Source organism: Acipenser ruthenus, chromosome 24, assembly GCF_902713425.1.
Source record: "Acipenser ruthenus chromosome 24, fAciRut3.2 maternal haplotype, whole genome shotgun sequence".
NCBI lineage: Eukaryota > Metazoa > Chordata > Actinopteri > Acipenseriformes > Acipenseridae > Acipenser > Acipenser ruthenus.
The window spans coordinates 28,809,244-28,826,610 of NC_081212.1; the positions used below are offsets into that span (position 1 = coordinate 28,809,244).

Genomic DNA, 17,367 nt, shown 5'->3' on the forward strand with positions numbered 1-17,367 from the left:
ACCCCGTTTTTCATTACAAGCCAGTCACTGCCTTGAGTCTTAAGCAAATGCATTTTTAGCAGCCCATGCACAGCTCCTCCTCCCTTTAAGTGCAATGATGAAACACCCCTAGCTTAAAGCACTGAAGAATGCATGGCTTCCGAGTCTAGAAATGAGTGCTGTGACCTCTTAAACTCCATGAAATTAATATAAGCAGACATCCTCAGCACTGTGGGCTTCAGCAAAGCCTTGGAAGATCACTTAAGCGCTCAGAGTTTCCTTAAAACTTTTATAAGCTGGCTTTTAAGATACGTCGTCACAATTATTGCTGGTGACAGGGAGCATTATAGCAGCAAATAAACCTTGACTGACTCCACTTAACCCCTAATATAGTACAGAGATGTTGTCAAGGGAAATACGGGCATCCAGGCATGTTATTACACTCAGGTCCTGATTCTGGAAATATACCTCACAGGCCCCCCATCTCTCCGATTTAACATACAGTTACCAGTAAACCAGAAGAAAGCATAACAGCATGTGATATCTCTGTAGACCTCTGGAGTTTAATAGCATTGAAATGGGGAGGGGCATTTCGAGGGTTGCGAACCACAGCTGTATATATATATATATATATATATATATATATATATATATATATATATATATATATATAGATAGATAGATAGATAGATAGATAGATAGATAGATAGATAGATAGATAGATAGATAGATAGATAGATAGATAGATCTATCTATCTATATATATATAACCAGGTAACCAGGTAAAGACATTGACATCCTAGTCAGTGCATCTAATACAGGGGCTCCTTTGTTTCCCCAGTTATTTGAAAAGCAACAGGAAATGGCATCTTGTTTAATGCATATTTTGCACTTCATTCTACACCATGCACAACCCCGGGGGTGGCTGAAAGGATTTATCCAGTGATTTGTAGTGACTGCTCTTCAGAAATAATATTTACATCTTGCTGAAAATAAGATGCTGAGCATTTATTCCTGAGGTAATGAATGCGAATGGCACCCTGTGGAAAATCTTGCTAAAGTGTAATTTTCTAATAGAGCTTGCAATAGCATATATACAGTACATCTCAGGCATCTCAGACTGGGATAGAAGCTTGGTACACATCACAGACTCACAGGCAAATGCCAAACGTCTCATCAATAAGCAGGTCAGATATGGTGAAGCATCAGAGCTGTTCTCAAATCATGTTATCTATAGCACAAGTCTATTAACTTCAAACAGAATAAACATCTCTGTCAAAATCTGTATTATAGATACACAAGCTTGTGTTATAGATGCACGATCTGCCATTCTCCAACAGTATGCCTCATTGCATTCTCTGAAACCTACCAATGCAATAAGTATCTGAGGTGTGAAGCACTGGGTGTAAAACTAGCTGTGCTAATGCTGCTAACATCAAGCTTAATAGCTTATTATCTTTAGAGGAATCTAGTTAATGCCAGATTGTAATAGAGATAGTGGGTATTAAGCCATGTGGATTGCATACATAAACATGTTTGTTTCATTGCATCTACCACTTCATCTTCCAGGGAAAATGAAATAACAATTTAGTGCAAGTGGGAAAGGGAATGTAATTAATATAAAGAGGTGGCCCTGTGCCTATTGGAGTGAAGGAAGCAGGGCAGTGCCAGACAGGGGGCTGAGGGGAGGAAGTGATGGGCTGACAGGGGGTTAACAAGGCTGGGACGTTATTAAGACAAATTGACAGCTTGAAAGAAATAAAATAATAAAGGCGAACGGGCCTTAACCTTGGTCAATGCTTTTAATCTTGCGAGAAGATATGAAGAAAAAAATTAATCCTTAAAATACTTAGAATTCTTAAAATTTAAATCCCCGATTTTAACTTAACATTAACTTGTCTGGGGTTGTGAAGAATATTCAGATACAATTTCACTTACATTATCACAGTTTCTGTTTGATCCCACCTGGTGAAACCAGGATAAAGTGCTTTGGATAAGGACTGGAAGATGAGAATGCGTGGGGCTAAGGCTAGGTTTAGGGTTAGGGTAAGAGTTATACATTTGATGTGGTTTGATTGTAATCAATCTCACTATCTGTATGTGGACAGCAACAGAGGGTGGTGAAAATTATTCATTTTTTACCAAATCTATACAAAGAGGATATCCAGTCTATACGTTCTCTATGGTATATGACTGTTTATGACTGTCTATGACTGTTTATGTTGAATGAATAGATACATAGCTTTAAACACACGCTCATAACATCTGAAGTAGTAGGGATATTATACTTATACAAATGGTTGTTGTGTGTGTTGTGACTATAATAAAGTAAATTCCAGGTCCTTCCTCAGACTCCATGAAAGAATACACTGCTGTTCTCAGTAACTAGCCCATTCCTACCATTAGGTGGTGCTGCAGTCCCATAGTTGGCCAGCAGATATCGCGGTAAGTCCACCTTTTAAAATGTATATGGTTGTGCTTGTGACCGGTTTAAATGAATATTCTCTTGATGCTCACTTCAACGCACACAGCATCTAATTGGTATGAGACACAATCTGTTCAGAGACTTGAATTATTGGTGCTATACAGTATTGAGAGCATGTGATTCATTATTACTGTGGCTGTCTATACCTGAAACACGGACCCCATTGTGAAGCCAGTGCAGTCTAACCCTATGTATTCTGAGTGTGTTGTTTTCAATGATAATATTTACTGTGCTTGATGTGGTTTGCTGTGGAGGTGGGAGCCTCTTGCCAGCTCCTCATTGTAAATGAGAATTTCTCAGTCGACTCCTCTGGATAAGTAAAGGCTTTGATTGGTTGACTGATTGAATGCAATTATTCTTTTTGTTTTTAAACTCTGCTGTTTGCATTATGGTTCATATAAAGCTCATAGTCTTCCAGGCCTCTAAGCCAGCCAGCTGAACCCACATGTGAACAATTGAAAAGAAATTTGAACAAACTTAGCTGAACGTACAAACTGTTTAATGATTGCTTTGAGTTATGTGGTACCAAATTTACAGCATTACATTATTTATGGGGGCAAACATTGTACTTGAAGAAGGGCCCCGTAGAGTTTCCAGGTTAACTAACCTTCCCTGCTCCATTGTTAGATCTGAAACAAGCTGGTTATCAAGTCATTTGTGTTCAAATCCACGGAAGATAAAGCATTCTCCACCACCAATTACCTGCGCTTTGCACCCTGGCTTTTTACTCGACTTACAAGATGCAGCCCCTTAAATTGATACTGATCAGGGAGATGGATAGATTCCATAAAATCACCTGTCAATTAACAGACAAAGCATTTCATCATCCTCCAATGAAATATGTCAGCCTGGGAAAAGATATGTTTACGAACAGCTGTCAGTAGCAGCTCTCAAGTCATGCAATTACCAAAGACTTCCAGCAAGCCTGTGCATCACTCCCCTTCAGTGATCTCCACAACAAAGGAGACGTTTTATTTATCTGGAGCCAGTCTGGCTTCATGTCATGTGCAAAGGAGTCCATTTGGATGGAGTCACAGCGCACATTTATCATCAGCCTTCTCAATGTCTCGTTATTTCCATTTGAAATCGCAGTCCCTCACCTGCGAGTCGCTGTGCGCTCAGGAGGCTTTGCTGGTTTGTTCAGCACTACTGAAGGTGTGAATACAGTCTACACTGGACCTGTTGGTTTTATTGGATTGGTACCAGACCAGGGTTGTCCTGGACAGCCCTGGGATTCAACATTTGTTTCTCTGTCCAGCTGGATGTCCCACACGTTTTTTTTAGCGGCTATAGTTTAAATGGTCTTAAATCATTTCCTATCTTTACCTTACAGAAAACAAGTGGTACAACACATATCTTGCCCTGTTAGTTATAAACTGGTGCGTTTTAAAATTGTAAAATGTAGAACAATATATATGTAATTATGTAATTATATGTATTTACAATACACCATTGCCACCTGCAGGATAGGTAACACATTACAGCTGACTCTACCTACAGTACTATATATATATATATATATATATATATATATATATATATATATATATATATATATATATATATATATATATACTGTATTTATACTTCAGCACCTTCAGCGGCTTTTGCATATCGGATTTGCTAACGTTTACAGAAAAAAGAGCCAAAGTTTAGAAATCTGCCCTGTTGAGCCTGAATGTACTAATCACACCACGCAACACAGTCTCCCATACGTCTTGTGTCTCTACAAGACATGTAAAAGATGAGTTTCTTATTTGCCACTGTACAAATCCACCCACCCCTTCTTTCTGTGCTCTCTGTCTCGCTCTAATATTGAATCAAGAGGCGCCGAGTGGAACTAACATTTACACAAGGAGAGCGGATACAATGCATATTTAAATTCCATCTGAAATGTTATCACGAGCGAGGGAACAGGAAAGAGAGAGGGAGAGAAGCGATGCGTTAAGCTAATAATGAATGGCACATCATATAAAATACCATTACACAGTGTTCTGAGCAGAAGAATGATGGTATAATTAACATATTAAGATGTACTTAGGGAAAACATGACGCCGAAGGTGTAATTGGGGAGAGGAAATACACAGGAAGTTTGTAATCTGCATGTCAAAGCAAACTCTCTCCCTCTCTCTCCCCCCTCCCACATACACACAAACACGCCTCCTTTTCTTCTTAGAAAAAACATGTGATTGGATTAGTGACTGTCTTTCCACTTCAGTTATCTTGCCTCAATTGGAAATATTTAAACTGACGTGCCTCTCCGTCCATATAGCTGATGACTGCTGCCAACAGAGGCTGGCTGATTCTGAGAGACACTGATAGGGAAACGGGGCACAGCATTTGTTTAGCCGAAGCTCCCCACTTTATTAACCCCTAATTTGCCCCTCAATGAGGCTGTCACAGTGTGTTATTAATAAAGAGTGCTCAGTAGAAGTTAACACACGCCGCACTGTGAATTTCAATGCAGATTGCTGGACCGGGTGTCCAAACTATTTGTAGATAAACGACTGGATTCATTTATTTTTCATCAGGATTCATATCAGTAGGGTTAACAGCCTGGGGTTCTGTTGCTTTGATCTAAGCAGTGCCGGAGTAACGTCTGAAAATGCATCCCTCAGAAAAATGCATCCCTTGGTCATATGAGCATGCGCAACAGCTCTGTCTGTCATGTGGGTGTGCGCAATACCTGTTTCAGTAGTCACTGCCTCACTTATTTTTGGATCCCCGGTTATTTATTATTTAAGTTAAGTTGTTAAGAGTAGCCTATTCCAGTTGAAATAATTTTATCACAATTTTATTTTTTTAAATTACCCAAATAATTCGACAGGATTTACATTATGCCTTCCTGCTGTGTTAAGAAAGCCAGATGTTGGGAAATAAATCCACATTTTTAATGGATAAAACTAAATAACATGAAAATCTTCCCCAATAAAACATAAATCACTAACATTTTCCAAAATGTACTTTATACTCTTTATACTCTGTGCTTTTGTACTTAATATTTTCAATGATACATTTTTTAAATGCTTTCTTATTGTAGTGGGGTGATTATTTCCATGTAAACATTGTAACGTCAATAAATGAACCTTGCATAAATAGTATGCGGAGGCATTTTCTGGCCAGGATGCAAAATTCACTACACATCAACGCCAGAAAATGCTACCGGGACACTGGATCAAAGTACATTAATATGGTAAATTGGGCCTGCCTTTTAAAGACACAAATACACAGTGACGTCTTACATTAAGCGTCTCTAATTACATAGTAAAAAAAAGAGGGCTTTCTTATAGCATGCAAGGGAGTTTCCAATTATAGCTTATGCTGAAATCGTCTTGAAGCCAAATTTGACTGTCAAATTGGCCTAACAGTTAATTAGTTAATTATTAATTAGCCCTAATTAGCATCACTATTAGGGGTACTACTTCTCCAGGGTTCTGATAGAGGACCGCAGACCCCACGGTAATTGCAGAATACCCTACAGTAAGAAGAGTAGTGACTTCAGCACTTTGGTTCATTGTCTGGCAAGAGGTTATAGAAATCCTTCAATACTGCCATTCACATGAAAAAAAATAAATAAATAAATACCTGCAGTGGAAATGAAGCAAAGCACTGCAAGAAGATAGTGAAAGTAGAAATGTCATTATCTTTTGGATTGCATAATTGTAGCCTAATCCAGTTATTGAATAAACTGTACGCAAAACCGTACACATGCAATTCTGCCATTGCTATCAAGGCACAAGTGCAGCATTATTGGGTGGACTTCATCTGTAACAATGCTTAAGCAAACCTATAGAGCAATCAATGGATCCAAGGTGTACCGGGATGCTAAATGTGATCAGGAAGACAGGTCCTAATAAAGTGGCCAGATAGTGGAAGTGCTGAGGGCAGCCAGCATGCAAACCATCAAGGTGTTTGTGCCACCTAGCCCTTATTGACTGAAGCAGGCTTTCGGTTTTTTCTTTCAGCTGCTGTTCCTGTATTAACTTCCTAATCCATTGAAGGTGAAAAGAGCAGTATTGTTATGATGTGATGTATGCTAATGATACGCCTTCGCTAATGGAATCCTGGTTTAGTTCCCTTCCTACTGCTCCCCCATTATGCAGCCTGTTTTGTGTTTTGAAGAATGAGAAGCTTTTAATACAGATGGTACACTGAATAAAATGCCTAGTTAGGTCATTAAAGCCCCCCTCCTGCACCCCCTTTGAGAATGCCATGTGGTTTTATTCTGTGTGAAATTGTTTCGCTTTTGTCTCAATTAATGAAACCTGGATGATCACACGATTGAAATGCAACACAATCAGGCTGTTATCTTTTTGCATTTTTTTTTTTTTTTTTTGCCATAGCTTCAAGGCTGTGAAATGGGAAAAATGAAAATGAGATAATGGCTCTAATCCAACTAGAAATGCATCCCAAAAGATCTTCACTGGCAGAGCAGCGGTGGCCCTGCAGAAGCACAAGAGCCTGCAGATATTCTACTTCAATTACCACATATACCGGGATGTACTGAATTATTGTAATGCCGCTCAGGAAGCTGACCACTCGAGGAGTGGTTTTGTGTTGTTCTATCTAGGGTTCAATTTGATAAATCCTCTAATTTCATTTTGGAATCCTAGAATGTCTATTAAAGCTTTTTAAGTTTCCCCAGCAGATGGTGCAATTACTCACGTCAGACTGTGCTGTATTTTAAAACTAGCTGTGGGACACTGAAGTTTCCACTGCATTAAACAAGGAACCCCATCTTGTCAAACGATGTTGATGCTATCTCTCTTTGACACATTTTGCAAAGTCTGCGCATTCACTAGGCTTTAAAATGGTCTTACCATACTTTTCTTTTCCATGCTTAACCATGCTGTTACTGTGCTTTACTCAGCTTTTACCATAGTATGTACAGTAAACTTTTAAATAGCAAGTTGGGATTTCTGTGAATACAGTACACATCATGTACAACTGCACCTTATATGAACACTACAGCCTTGAAACCCGTAACATCTGGGCTGTTTTGATCTGAAGTTACATTATGTGTCATATGGTCAATAAAAATCAAACACAGATTGATTATTTGATCCATTACTTAATTCATTTTCCGTCGCTCATGATCCAGTGCTGAAGAGGGTGAGTTATCTAAGCTGATTAAGAATGTCAGTTTCACACGGCTGTATTCAGTTCAGTGTTGCTTTTGACTGTGTGTCATTTTACTCAGGTTTACCATGAGTGTGGAGAAACAGAGGTGTAGGAGAGGGAATGGGGGAGAGAGGTCATGCTGTGCTGTACACACTGTGCTGCTGCACGAGGCTGGGAGCAGGACACACAGCAGACAATCACATTCATCTGGCTGAAGCACACCCTCGCCTTGTAGTTTTTAAAAAACTTTTTCACGCTAGCACCTCCTTATTGCACCTCCAGCGTTGGGGTACGATAGCACTTTCATATAGCATATGGTCCAGCGCATGCTAATTTAACTAGGCTCAAAAGTTGCAAAGGGCTCCCTGTTATCGGAACCCTGACTATTAAGGTCACACAAGGAAGAAGACCCCAGCACTGACACCTGGTGACAATCCGGCCTGCCTGGTTATTGATCAGGGTGGGGTGTGTGAAAAGGGCAGGGATGAAATGTGACCCCAGGAATGAGCTTGTAAGTGGATAAGTGGGGATGATGCCAGGACTAGCGTGCAAGACAGGATACACAGTATGTGTACTGCTCCAGTAACTCCTTGTGCTCCTGAAGGATACTATATTGTATCCTTTGGTGAATGTGTGATGTAAAGGAAACGGAGGACAAACTGTGGGAATCAGACAGCACTGCAGGCTCCAGGAATGACATTGAGAACAAGAAATACAATCCAAATTAAAAAGAGAGACAGAGAGCGAGGAAACGATTCCCACACACAGCTGAGATTGAGATTGCTGAGATTGCTGTTTCTGAAAATCTACTGTACCTGTGAATCGCCACAGGCCTGCTAAGAAGTATATACACGTATGCCACCTACGTATGGACACAGTTATTTGTAGTTACTTTCTTTCCCAAATATTTGCATTGGACCAAAAGTGTAGAAGTGTAGCGTATTAACTGCTTCAATTCCAATCTGAGCTGAGATAAAAAGCAAGGGAGCTTTAGAAGATCTTTGTCAGGGCATTCCTATAGACCGCTATCAGCTGGGTGTTTTCAGTATTTGCACTACACAACTAAACTAGTACTTCAGGCATGGTCATCATGCTCAATGCACCCTGGTTAAAACCTGGTCTTTTTCTTATTCCCACACATTAGAGGAAGTACACCACTGCTGCAGTATGGAGGGCTACTGTCAGTCTAGACCCTCCATGCTGTCAAATTCTGCGGGGAACTTTAATCAGAGCTATGCAGCACCAGATCCAGCAGTGGCTCTCCCACCTCTAGAGCACACAGACTGCAGCTGGTACATGCCCAGCCCTATAGCAAACAAGCCTTTCACTCCAGTATCACCGCTCCCTAGTGATTATTCAGGGAATCCTTTGCTGACACTTGCTTACAGGCGCAAGGATTCTGTCGATTTCCGTGGCTCAATGTAGCAAGTCCACAGCATTGCAGTCCCCGGTGTTCATCAGAATTGCTCAATGTAGTGCATCGAGCAGAAAGTGTGTGAGAGGGGAAAAGTTCATCTGTGCCTGATTGTGTTCCAGAGCTCTGTAATTGGATCTCATGGCTCAGCACATCACGGCAGTTGGCCCTTCTATAACCCAGGAGATCTTGCTGACAACATATAGTAGTGTACTCATTCCACAGCCCGTGTCACTGAAGGGGTCCCCTACTGTGACAAACAGCAGAAATCCAGGTCAGAATGCCTCCAGGTCAGGCTGAAATCAATTGGGTGATGTGTTCAAACGCAGCAATGCATGCAGCCATTTAACCTTGAAACTCAAATAGTACTTTGATGACATACCGGTATATTCAAACACACGTCAAAGTCAAACACGCACACTACCAGAACCACACATGTTCATCAGGTGGCTGACATGATGAATTGTAAAGTTGTTGGTTCGAAGTTTTAAAATTATAATTCAGGTCAGAACGCTGATGCAGTGACGTGCGTTACGTGATCTATTTGCTTATGTACCAGGCTGATTAGACATGCACAGTAATCCTACGGCTGTCTCATGCATGCCTGAGGGGAACTAGCATAACAGCAGCTGGGACCGTGTCAGACCTGCTTAATGTGAAGTGTATGCTGCTTTTCATGTAACCTGCACTCCAACACTGTCTACAGTTAACAATTTCACTGAGTGCAACAGTGTCCTATGCAAGGAAGAAAAGACAAAAGAGAAGAAATAAATATCTAGACTTTTATTAGCAAAATGAAACCCATTGGGTTTAATTCATCATACAAAATAACAATATGCTATTTTAAAATACATTTCAAACGATGAGTTACAGTTTAGATACAGAGAAAAGCACCAGCAGTTTCTTGTGTGTATCCAGTTCTAATACAGCTATAAGATTATCCAAGCAACCATTGTTGTGCACATTGTATTTCAAAAGGTAAGTCTGCAAAATAATTTGGAGTAAACAAAATAATAATAAGGCCACATTGTGATAAAATACAGAAAACATGACACAATGATTACATTGCATTTTTAAGGGCACTGAGACACACATTAAATGGCTTAGTCGGCACATTTTGTTATTTTGAACGTAAACAATAAATTAAAAAGCACCCAAAATAATGGACTTATTATATACAACAGAACAGGCAGCTTAGAACCTTCTGGAGGGAATTTTACAAAACGGTGCTTTGTACCCATTGCCAACTGTATCTGCCTCTATCAGCAAAGACAACTCTTATGCAGCAATCAGCAACCAAAAACAAAAGAAAAGCAATAATCAAGTTGCAGCAGCAGCAGCAGCAGATATCTCTCTGAACGGGAGACTGAAGAAACAGCAAAATACTCCTCCCTGACCACAGAGACACCACCGTCTAAAGTGATGGGAATGAGGTGCTAACTATGACCATCAGTCATTCAGCTTCAATTAATGGGTTTCAGAAAAAATGCAAACAGTTTAAAGACATAGTGTATTCGGTTAATGTTTTAAGTGAATAGGGCTAAAGAGCAGAGCATCTTTCAGACCCTGAAGTTGCAAAATCAGTTTCAAAATGAAGACGGGTTGTTCCAGCACAGAATTAGCATGCAGTGATACTGTCAGCTGCTTAGTGTCTGTGGCCTGTTGTATTTTTTTTTGCAGTTTTCAAGAAAGTTAAAATCAGATCTTGAAATTTCAGCTATTTACTTACTGTGTGTGTTGATTTAAACTGTTGTTTTGCATGGTAGATACACATCATTAATAGTGCGTAATAATTCTTTGAGTATCACAAATATCCTTTAGTGACCTGTCATGTTCCCAGAAACAATTAAGAGGAAGTATCTAAGGTCACTAAAAAGTACTTTAGTTCCAGAGATGTAGAAATGTTCTCTTTCAACTCACATGGCAGCATCGTTTTCTTCTAATATCATGTCGTATGGACTTATTTCCATATTCAAGTTGGTGGTGCAAACAGATCAGATGGATTCTGTTCTCCCTGCTTGATAACGTTTTACAATCCACTCTAGAAGTTTGGGCAGTGACAAATCATGTTAATAGCATTTAATACTTCAGTAGAAAAAGTAGGAACCAAACGAAATAAAGCACGATTCGCCCATTATTATTATTATTATTATTATTATTATTATTATTATTATTATTATTATTATTATTAATAGGAATGTTAAAGTGCAAATAAAGAAATACTCTTCCCTTTAGTGGTCTATCAAGTTACCGGTGTCATGCCACATTTACTTTCAATTTAAAATGGAAGCTGCTTTCGCTAATAAGTGCTTTAGATATAGAATACAAATACTATTCTCTTTATCAAATATCACATTTGGATGATGTCAAAAAAGGGTTCATATCCAACATATTCAGCTTTGCTGATATTTACAATCACATTATTGCATCAGCGAGTGTGCCTCACATGTCAGTCGCTTCAACCTTGTGCTGTAGTGCATTGTTTCAGCTGCACAGGGGGCATCCACTGTGCCTTTCCTTTACCCCTCTCTTCATCCCAGATTACTGCAAGTATAATTTTCCATCACAACCTTCAAAGCACTTCTGTCTGTAAAATTATGAACGTCTTCTTCTTAAACCCATTGCAACTTCCCAAACTCATTCCAGCTAACTTCACTTTTATTTGCTCTAACGCTTCAATCCACGAGCAAAGGTTTTTTTACGTACTTCTTATTTTACAAACATTCTGTAGATCATTTAGAATTAAGGCAGGTATACTGACCACATTGAGGAAACTAAAACAACAAAAGGATCTTGCTGCAAACTGTTCAGATTACAAATGCAACTCAAGATTGTTCCTCTTCTGTTAGGGTGGGATGCGGATCAATCTGCATTGAGAAACATTAAGAGCATTACATAATATTATTAGTGTTAGCCTCTGCTTATTAGAATTTAGTCACAGATTTGTATGCAAAATAAAAATAAACTGTGACCCATTTCAAAACAAGGACAAAAGCAAACCTCCTGAAATATCTGTATTTTACTGGCATATCGTTAATACCAGTGAGTGGCAGTTACTCATTTATTCTTTTTTTGATATTTCTATTCTGTGTAGATTCTAGCTAGTTTAATATTGTTAACGTTATTGCAGAAAATGCACTTTTGCACTTCACATGCCAAATTGTTACAAAAGCAATAACCCATAGAAAACAATGCCTTTTCCCCTTGCTGAGATCTTTCATTGTTCCAAGCATCAATCCACATTTAAAACCTGAAAACAAATCACAGTGTCCCTGATTTTTGCAGCTGCACGTATTGTCTCTTCATTACATTTTGCTGCGAGCAGGAAGTAAAAAGTTAGTGCTATACTTGAGGCTTAAGCTTACCTCTGAATACAGAGGTGGAGGCTGAAACCTGAACTCCTGAATGTAGGCAAAGATGGGCCTCCCAAGCTCCCTCTCCAGGTCATCTGGCTGGGAGTAGGAGGGGGTGTGCCGTTCAAACTCCTCTTCTGACACCACATCTGCATAATTCGGTGGAGCTGTTAAGAGGTTGAAAACACAGTAAGTTAGTTATTGCATCAAATAAAATGAGTAACTTAACACAAAGCCAAGTCAAACCGTACAGTTTCAGATTTTGAATTGATTGCTGAAAAAAAAAGGTGCCCCTCCTGTTCAGCAAATGTAATGATCTGTTAAAAAATGATCCTTTAACCAGTTATTAAGTTGCGCAACTGTAAGCTTGCAATGACAAGGACTGGTATTTCCAGTCTGTCTTTGCATACCCAACACAAGCATGCAAACACCTTGTGAGTAGATTGGGGGGTTAGGCTACCAGTGCTAGTCAGAGTCTGTGCTGTGAAAGAGATTTAACAGCATGAGGTGTCACTTTGTCTCACCTTCTGGCTGCTCAGGCAGTGCCAGGCTGAGCCAGCTCATGTCCATGCTAAACTGGCTGTTCACACTCGCCGTTCTGCTACCAAACCCATTGTAGGGAATGGTTCCTATAACCAAAGGAAGTTCCAACTTCAACTTCTTTGCACCAGGAATGTGAGCATATACCTAGTAGCAACAAAGACACATGGAATTATTTAGTTCAGATATTTTTTATTTGTTTAGGTATATTAAACTGCATGTTCATTTCATACACGATAGTTTAAGGTCTTTCATAGGAATGTCTTATTAAGGTGTTTTTTTTAACAATGTTACCCTGTGGCTTGGAACTTGTTTTTGTGTTCCTCCAGCTTAACCTTTTGAGGTTCTGCTGGGACTCTGTATTTATGAAACTAACCAGCTGTCACTTACTGCTAAAGAGTATTCCACTGTGATGATGGAGCAGTTGAGGATGGAGGCAGTGACTGGAGGGATTTTAAGTTTCTTCCCGTTCCAGGTATCCATGCTGCCAGAGCCGATGTGATTGCCCCTCACGTTTGCTACCATCTGCTTGCAGGTCTTGGTCCTCCCATTGGCCAGGCAGGTTACAGTTTGGTATATTGCAGCTTTTGGCACGATGAGTCGTGAGGAACAGTTCTCAATCTCTGCGTAGATTGGGATAGCTTCCCCTGTTCGGTTATAAGGGATGTCAAAATGAAGAGGTCTGGAACAGTTTCCTAACTAGAATTTATAATACTTGTTATTCAACCAGTGATGCTGATTTATTATTATTATTATTATTATTATTATTATTATTATTATTATTATTATTAATAATAATGTTTATGAACAGTGTCTATGCAAGGCCACTGTTTTAAATAAATGTTTAACTTATTTGGTAACCCTCTCTCCTCACCTACAAATTAAGTTGACAACTAGAATTAGCTACAATGCTTCGGCTTCCGCCTTCGTCAGATAGCATGGTAGAAATAGCCAGGTAGACTGATGCTGCTGTTTCAAGTTTGAAATCTAACAATATAATAATATAGCAATTCATTCATGGGTCATGCAAGTGTCCCAGTTCACAAATCTTGAAGGTATAGACTTCTCATACCGTTGCAGTAGCCTCTCCGTTCGATTCTGGCACTCAGCGCAATTGGACCTGAGGTGAAAAACCAACAGCCAACCATCTTCTCCTTGTTCGTGGAGACAGGAGACTGAAATAAAGTCAAGACAGCACTTCAGACAGCTAGAAATACTTTAGAGGTAAAGTAAGCTCTAGAGCAGGTTCCACAACACCAGTCACACTATCCCATTGATAAACACAGCTCATCTGCTATGCAGTTTCCACAGCAATGACCTTGAAGCCATGGGCTTTTGTATGAGGAATATCAGTGCTTTGACTTGTTATCTCCTTCACGTGAGAAAGTTTATAAAATACAAAAATAAAGTATTATAGTTCAAATCTACAGTTATTATGAACAGGAATAGACTATGGGATTACAAAAAAAAAAAAAAAAAAGACAGCAGCTGAGTCTGAGAACTTGGGGCACAGTTGGGGTACCGTTTACCTGTATGAATAGATTTCACTGTTGTATTATCTTCTGTAAATGTGACTCTAGGATGACGGGTATGCGGCATATGGTTTCTCATACGATTAAAAGGAGCTCACCAGAAGGGTGGGGGTGTTGACGTCCATATGGCTGATGACAGGAAACTCCCTCCGCACACTTTGGTCTGGGGCAGAAAGCCTCTCCAAGGTTGCGTTTACCCAGTACTGAATGCAGCCGTACTTCCCAGAGAAAGAGGTAACCAAAGGCCTGAAGAGAGCAAGGCACCACTTCAGAAACAAGGTCCTGCCCGCTCTAGTTCACTATTCCAAATCTTTTGAAAATGCATGCTTGTTTCCAAAGATAGGTGGCAAAGTAAAGCCTTGAACAGCAGTCTGGCCAGTAAAATGCCTCTTTTTTGGTTGAGGTCCACAATGTAGATCAGGACGTGACATTAGGAAACATAACACCTTTCTGCGGTGTTGCAATCTGTACATGTCTTGATTACCACCAGGTTTCAATTTCACCTGGTAAACTGGATTCTATTACAGACGACACCTTATGAGCCACTTACAGCCTCGCTGATCTTAGAAAGCAGAGCCAAAACTACATGTCTGAACTCAAATAAATACCCATGAATCTGGAGTGTGAAACTTTTAATGCTGTGTCAGTGTCATGATCATCATCAGGTATAATGACAGCTGTAGGATATCATCAGATCTCTAGTGAACTGTCTACCACACACAGGTATATATACACACACACACACACACTCAACGTCTCGTCTGTAAACCACTGTAAATGTATCAGCATAAAGCAGTAAGCAGTAGTGTACAAGTCAACAAACAGTAATCTAGCAACTGAATGAAACAAGGAGGTGTGTGGTCCAGTGGTTAATGAACTGGACTTGTAACCAGGAGGTCCCTGGTTCAAATCCCGGCTCAGCCACTAACTCATTGTGTGACAATGAGCAAGTTGATGATGATGTCACTAGATAATACTGTAGGTCTTCTTGTACTGTAATACTGCACTTACCCCTGTGGGAGCTGAAAGCTGAAGGGGAATTCATGTTTGCCTGCATGTAAAGTGATAAAGCTCTCTTCGCTGTTCTCACCTACAAAAAAAAAAAAAGACACGGTAAGCCCAGTTATAAACAAGCACAAACTGAAGAGCTGTCTGTCAGGACTTGTTAAATGACGCGTTGTTCATGGCCTGGGGATATTAGTGCATGCGGTACACAGATTCCAGTGTGCAAGTGTCTTTTCCAGGTAAACAGTGCACAGTGACTGCTGCAGACCGCAATTTCAATGTGACGTCTCAGGCCTTGCATAACACAGGGTGTTTTCTTGGAACAGACACAGAACAAGGGCTCCTCAGCAAACAAACACAACCTTATTCTGGAGAGCATTTGAGAAACAAGATAACAACGGCAAAGGATTACAAAGGACTGGCCTTGAACCTCTTGGTAAAGTAATTATTTCTACCAAGAATTGTGCAACACAACAGAATGGTGGAAGACATTGTGATTTTTACTCAAGACATTAGGAGATACATACTGTGGGTGGATGACCACTTTACGTGAGTCAGCATGTGTGTCAACTGCAACATTCTCTGGGTGTACAGAACCAACAGTGGTATAACATGTTTGTACCAATACATGGCCTTTACCCAATCCCTATGGACCGGCGGTCTGAAGTCACCAGTATTCAATCAAGGGCTGGCCAATGAGCACACAGTTTGTGACAGCCAGTCCTGACAATAACAGGTGTCTGAACCTGTGAGCGCACTGGTCTACTTGAAGAACCAGGTACAAAACAGATCAAGGCGTGTAATTATTACCTGGCGCTTCTATAAGGGTCTGGGCGGAATGCACATACTCCACTTCCTCCCGGAAGCTGCGTGATGATGATGATGATGACGACGATGGTGATGATGTTGCCATGGCAGCGCTGCTTGGCGTCGTGGCTGTGCCTGGTCCTTCGGTCCAGTTGACCCGGGCACACCCCCTTGCCACCAGCCTCAGAGCTGTGACCCGCATGTCCTCCGAGAGCTCCACTAAAACCTGCCCCGAAACCAGCTCTCCACTGCAGTACCCGCTTCTCTGCTCATCGTCAAACACAATGCCCAGTGTTTTCACTTTGGCCACCATTTTCCCTTTGTAGTCACCTGAAAAGAAGCAACAACAACAATAATACTAATACTATATTATTATTATTATTATTATTATTATTATTATTATTATTATTAATACGACTACTACGACTACTACTACTAATAATAATAATAATAAAATAATAAACAACATTTTTATGTTATAATTTGGTGATGTTAAAAGTTTATTTTACAGTAATGTTAATAAATAAATACATAAATAAATAAATGAATGAATAAATAGGACATACCACCAGTAAGACTTTTGCAGATCAGGTCCACAATCGGTATCATGAGAGGTTTTGTTAACTACCGCACTACTAGTAGTATTGCACCGCTAGTAGTAATCTGCTCCACAGGCATACACAAGCTAGCTGTGCCTTAAATCAGGATCATTCATTCACTAAACATCCAAAACATGAATTCAGCAGCCTTCTTCATGAAAATGTAACCGCTTTTCATTGCAGTTGTCTCTTGTCCTGGTGTAATAAAACACTGAGATTCAAAAGCTCTCGTGTTTTTCTTGGGTTAATACGAAAACACAGCATCTAGTAATACCCGCGTCCCGGCTGGTAAATTATAAATGAGTAATCCTTGCCGCAGCATTCTGACAGCACGTTGGAAACGCCCAGAAACTACCAATGCCAACAGTTCATTGGTCAGTCACAGTGACTGAGAGCCACATGGGTGGGAGTTAACCCGATTCAAACTCCGCGATTCGATGAATCAAGTCGGGGGACACTGTGACACGAAGAAACGAGAGATGTTAACAAACCGGCGTGATCAAACAGCGTTGGCCAATCAGAGGCAAGCATT

General features: G+C 40.1%; 1 protein-coding gene across 2 annotated transcripts; it reads right to left on the reverse strand.

The window, feature by feature from the left end:
* Positions 1–9,767: 9,767 nt before the first annotated feature.
* LOC117429222 (arrestin domain-containing protein 4-like) lies at positions 9,768–17,151 on the reverse strand. Of its 2 annotated transcripts, XM_034048493.3 has the most exons (9): positions 16,803–17,151; positions 16,240–16,566; positions 15,436–15,514; positions 14,523–14,670; positions 13,965–14,067; positions 13,283–13,539; positions 12,877–13,039; positions 12,365–12,519; positions 9,768–11,866 (listed from the first exon to the last, which is right to left on the reverse strand). In XM_034048493.3, exons 1-9 carry the CDS (start codon positions 16,843–16,845, stop codon positions 11,825–11,827), a joined length of 1,317 nt encoding a protein of 438 aa, XP_033904384.3. In that variant the 5' UTR covers positions 16,846–17,151; the 3' UTR covers positions 9,768–11,824. The 2 variants fall into 2 exon arrangements, with proteins under 2 accessions (XP_033904384.3, XP_058855148.1); XM_058999165.1 differs by lacking the exons at positions 14,523–14,670; positions 16,240–16,566; positions 16,803–17,151.
* Between the last annotated feature and the right edge of the window lie 216 nt (positions 17,152–17,367).

Excerpts from the sequence above, each read along its gene's own strand:
- LOC117429222 (XM_034048493.3), bottom strand. The coding sequence starts at position 16,845 with ATGATACCGATTGTGGACCTGATCTGCAAAAGTCTTACTGGTG. Across the intron at positions 14,068-14,522 it reads TCAACACCCCCACCCTTCTG|TCTCCTGTCTCCACGAACAA; the intron begins GTGAGCTCCTTT and ends ACTTTATTTCAG. Across the intron at positions 13,040-13,282 it reads CAGTGGAATACTCTTTAGCA|GTATATGCTCACATTCCTGG; the intron begins GTAAGTGACAGC and ends TGTTGCTACTAG.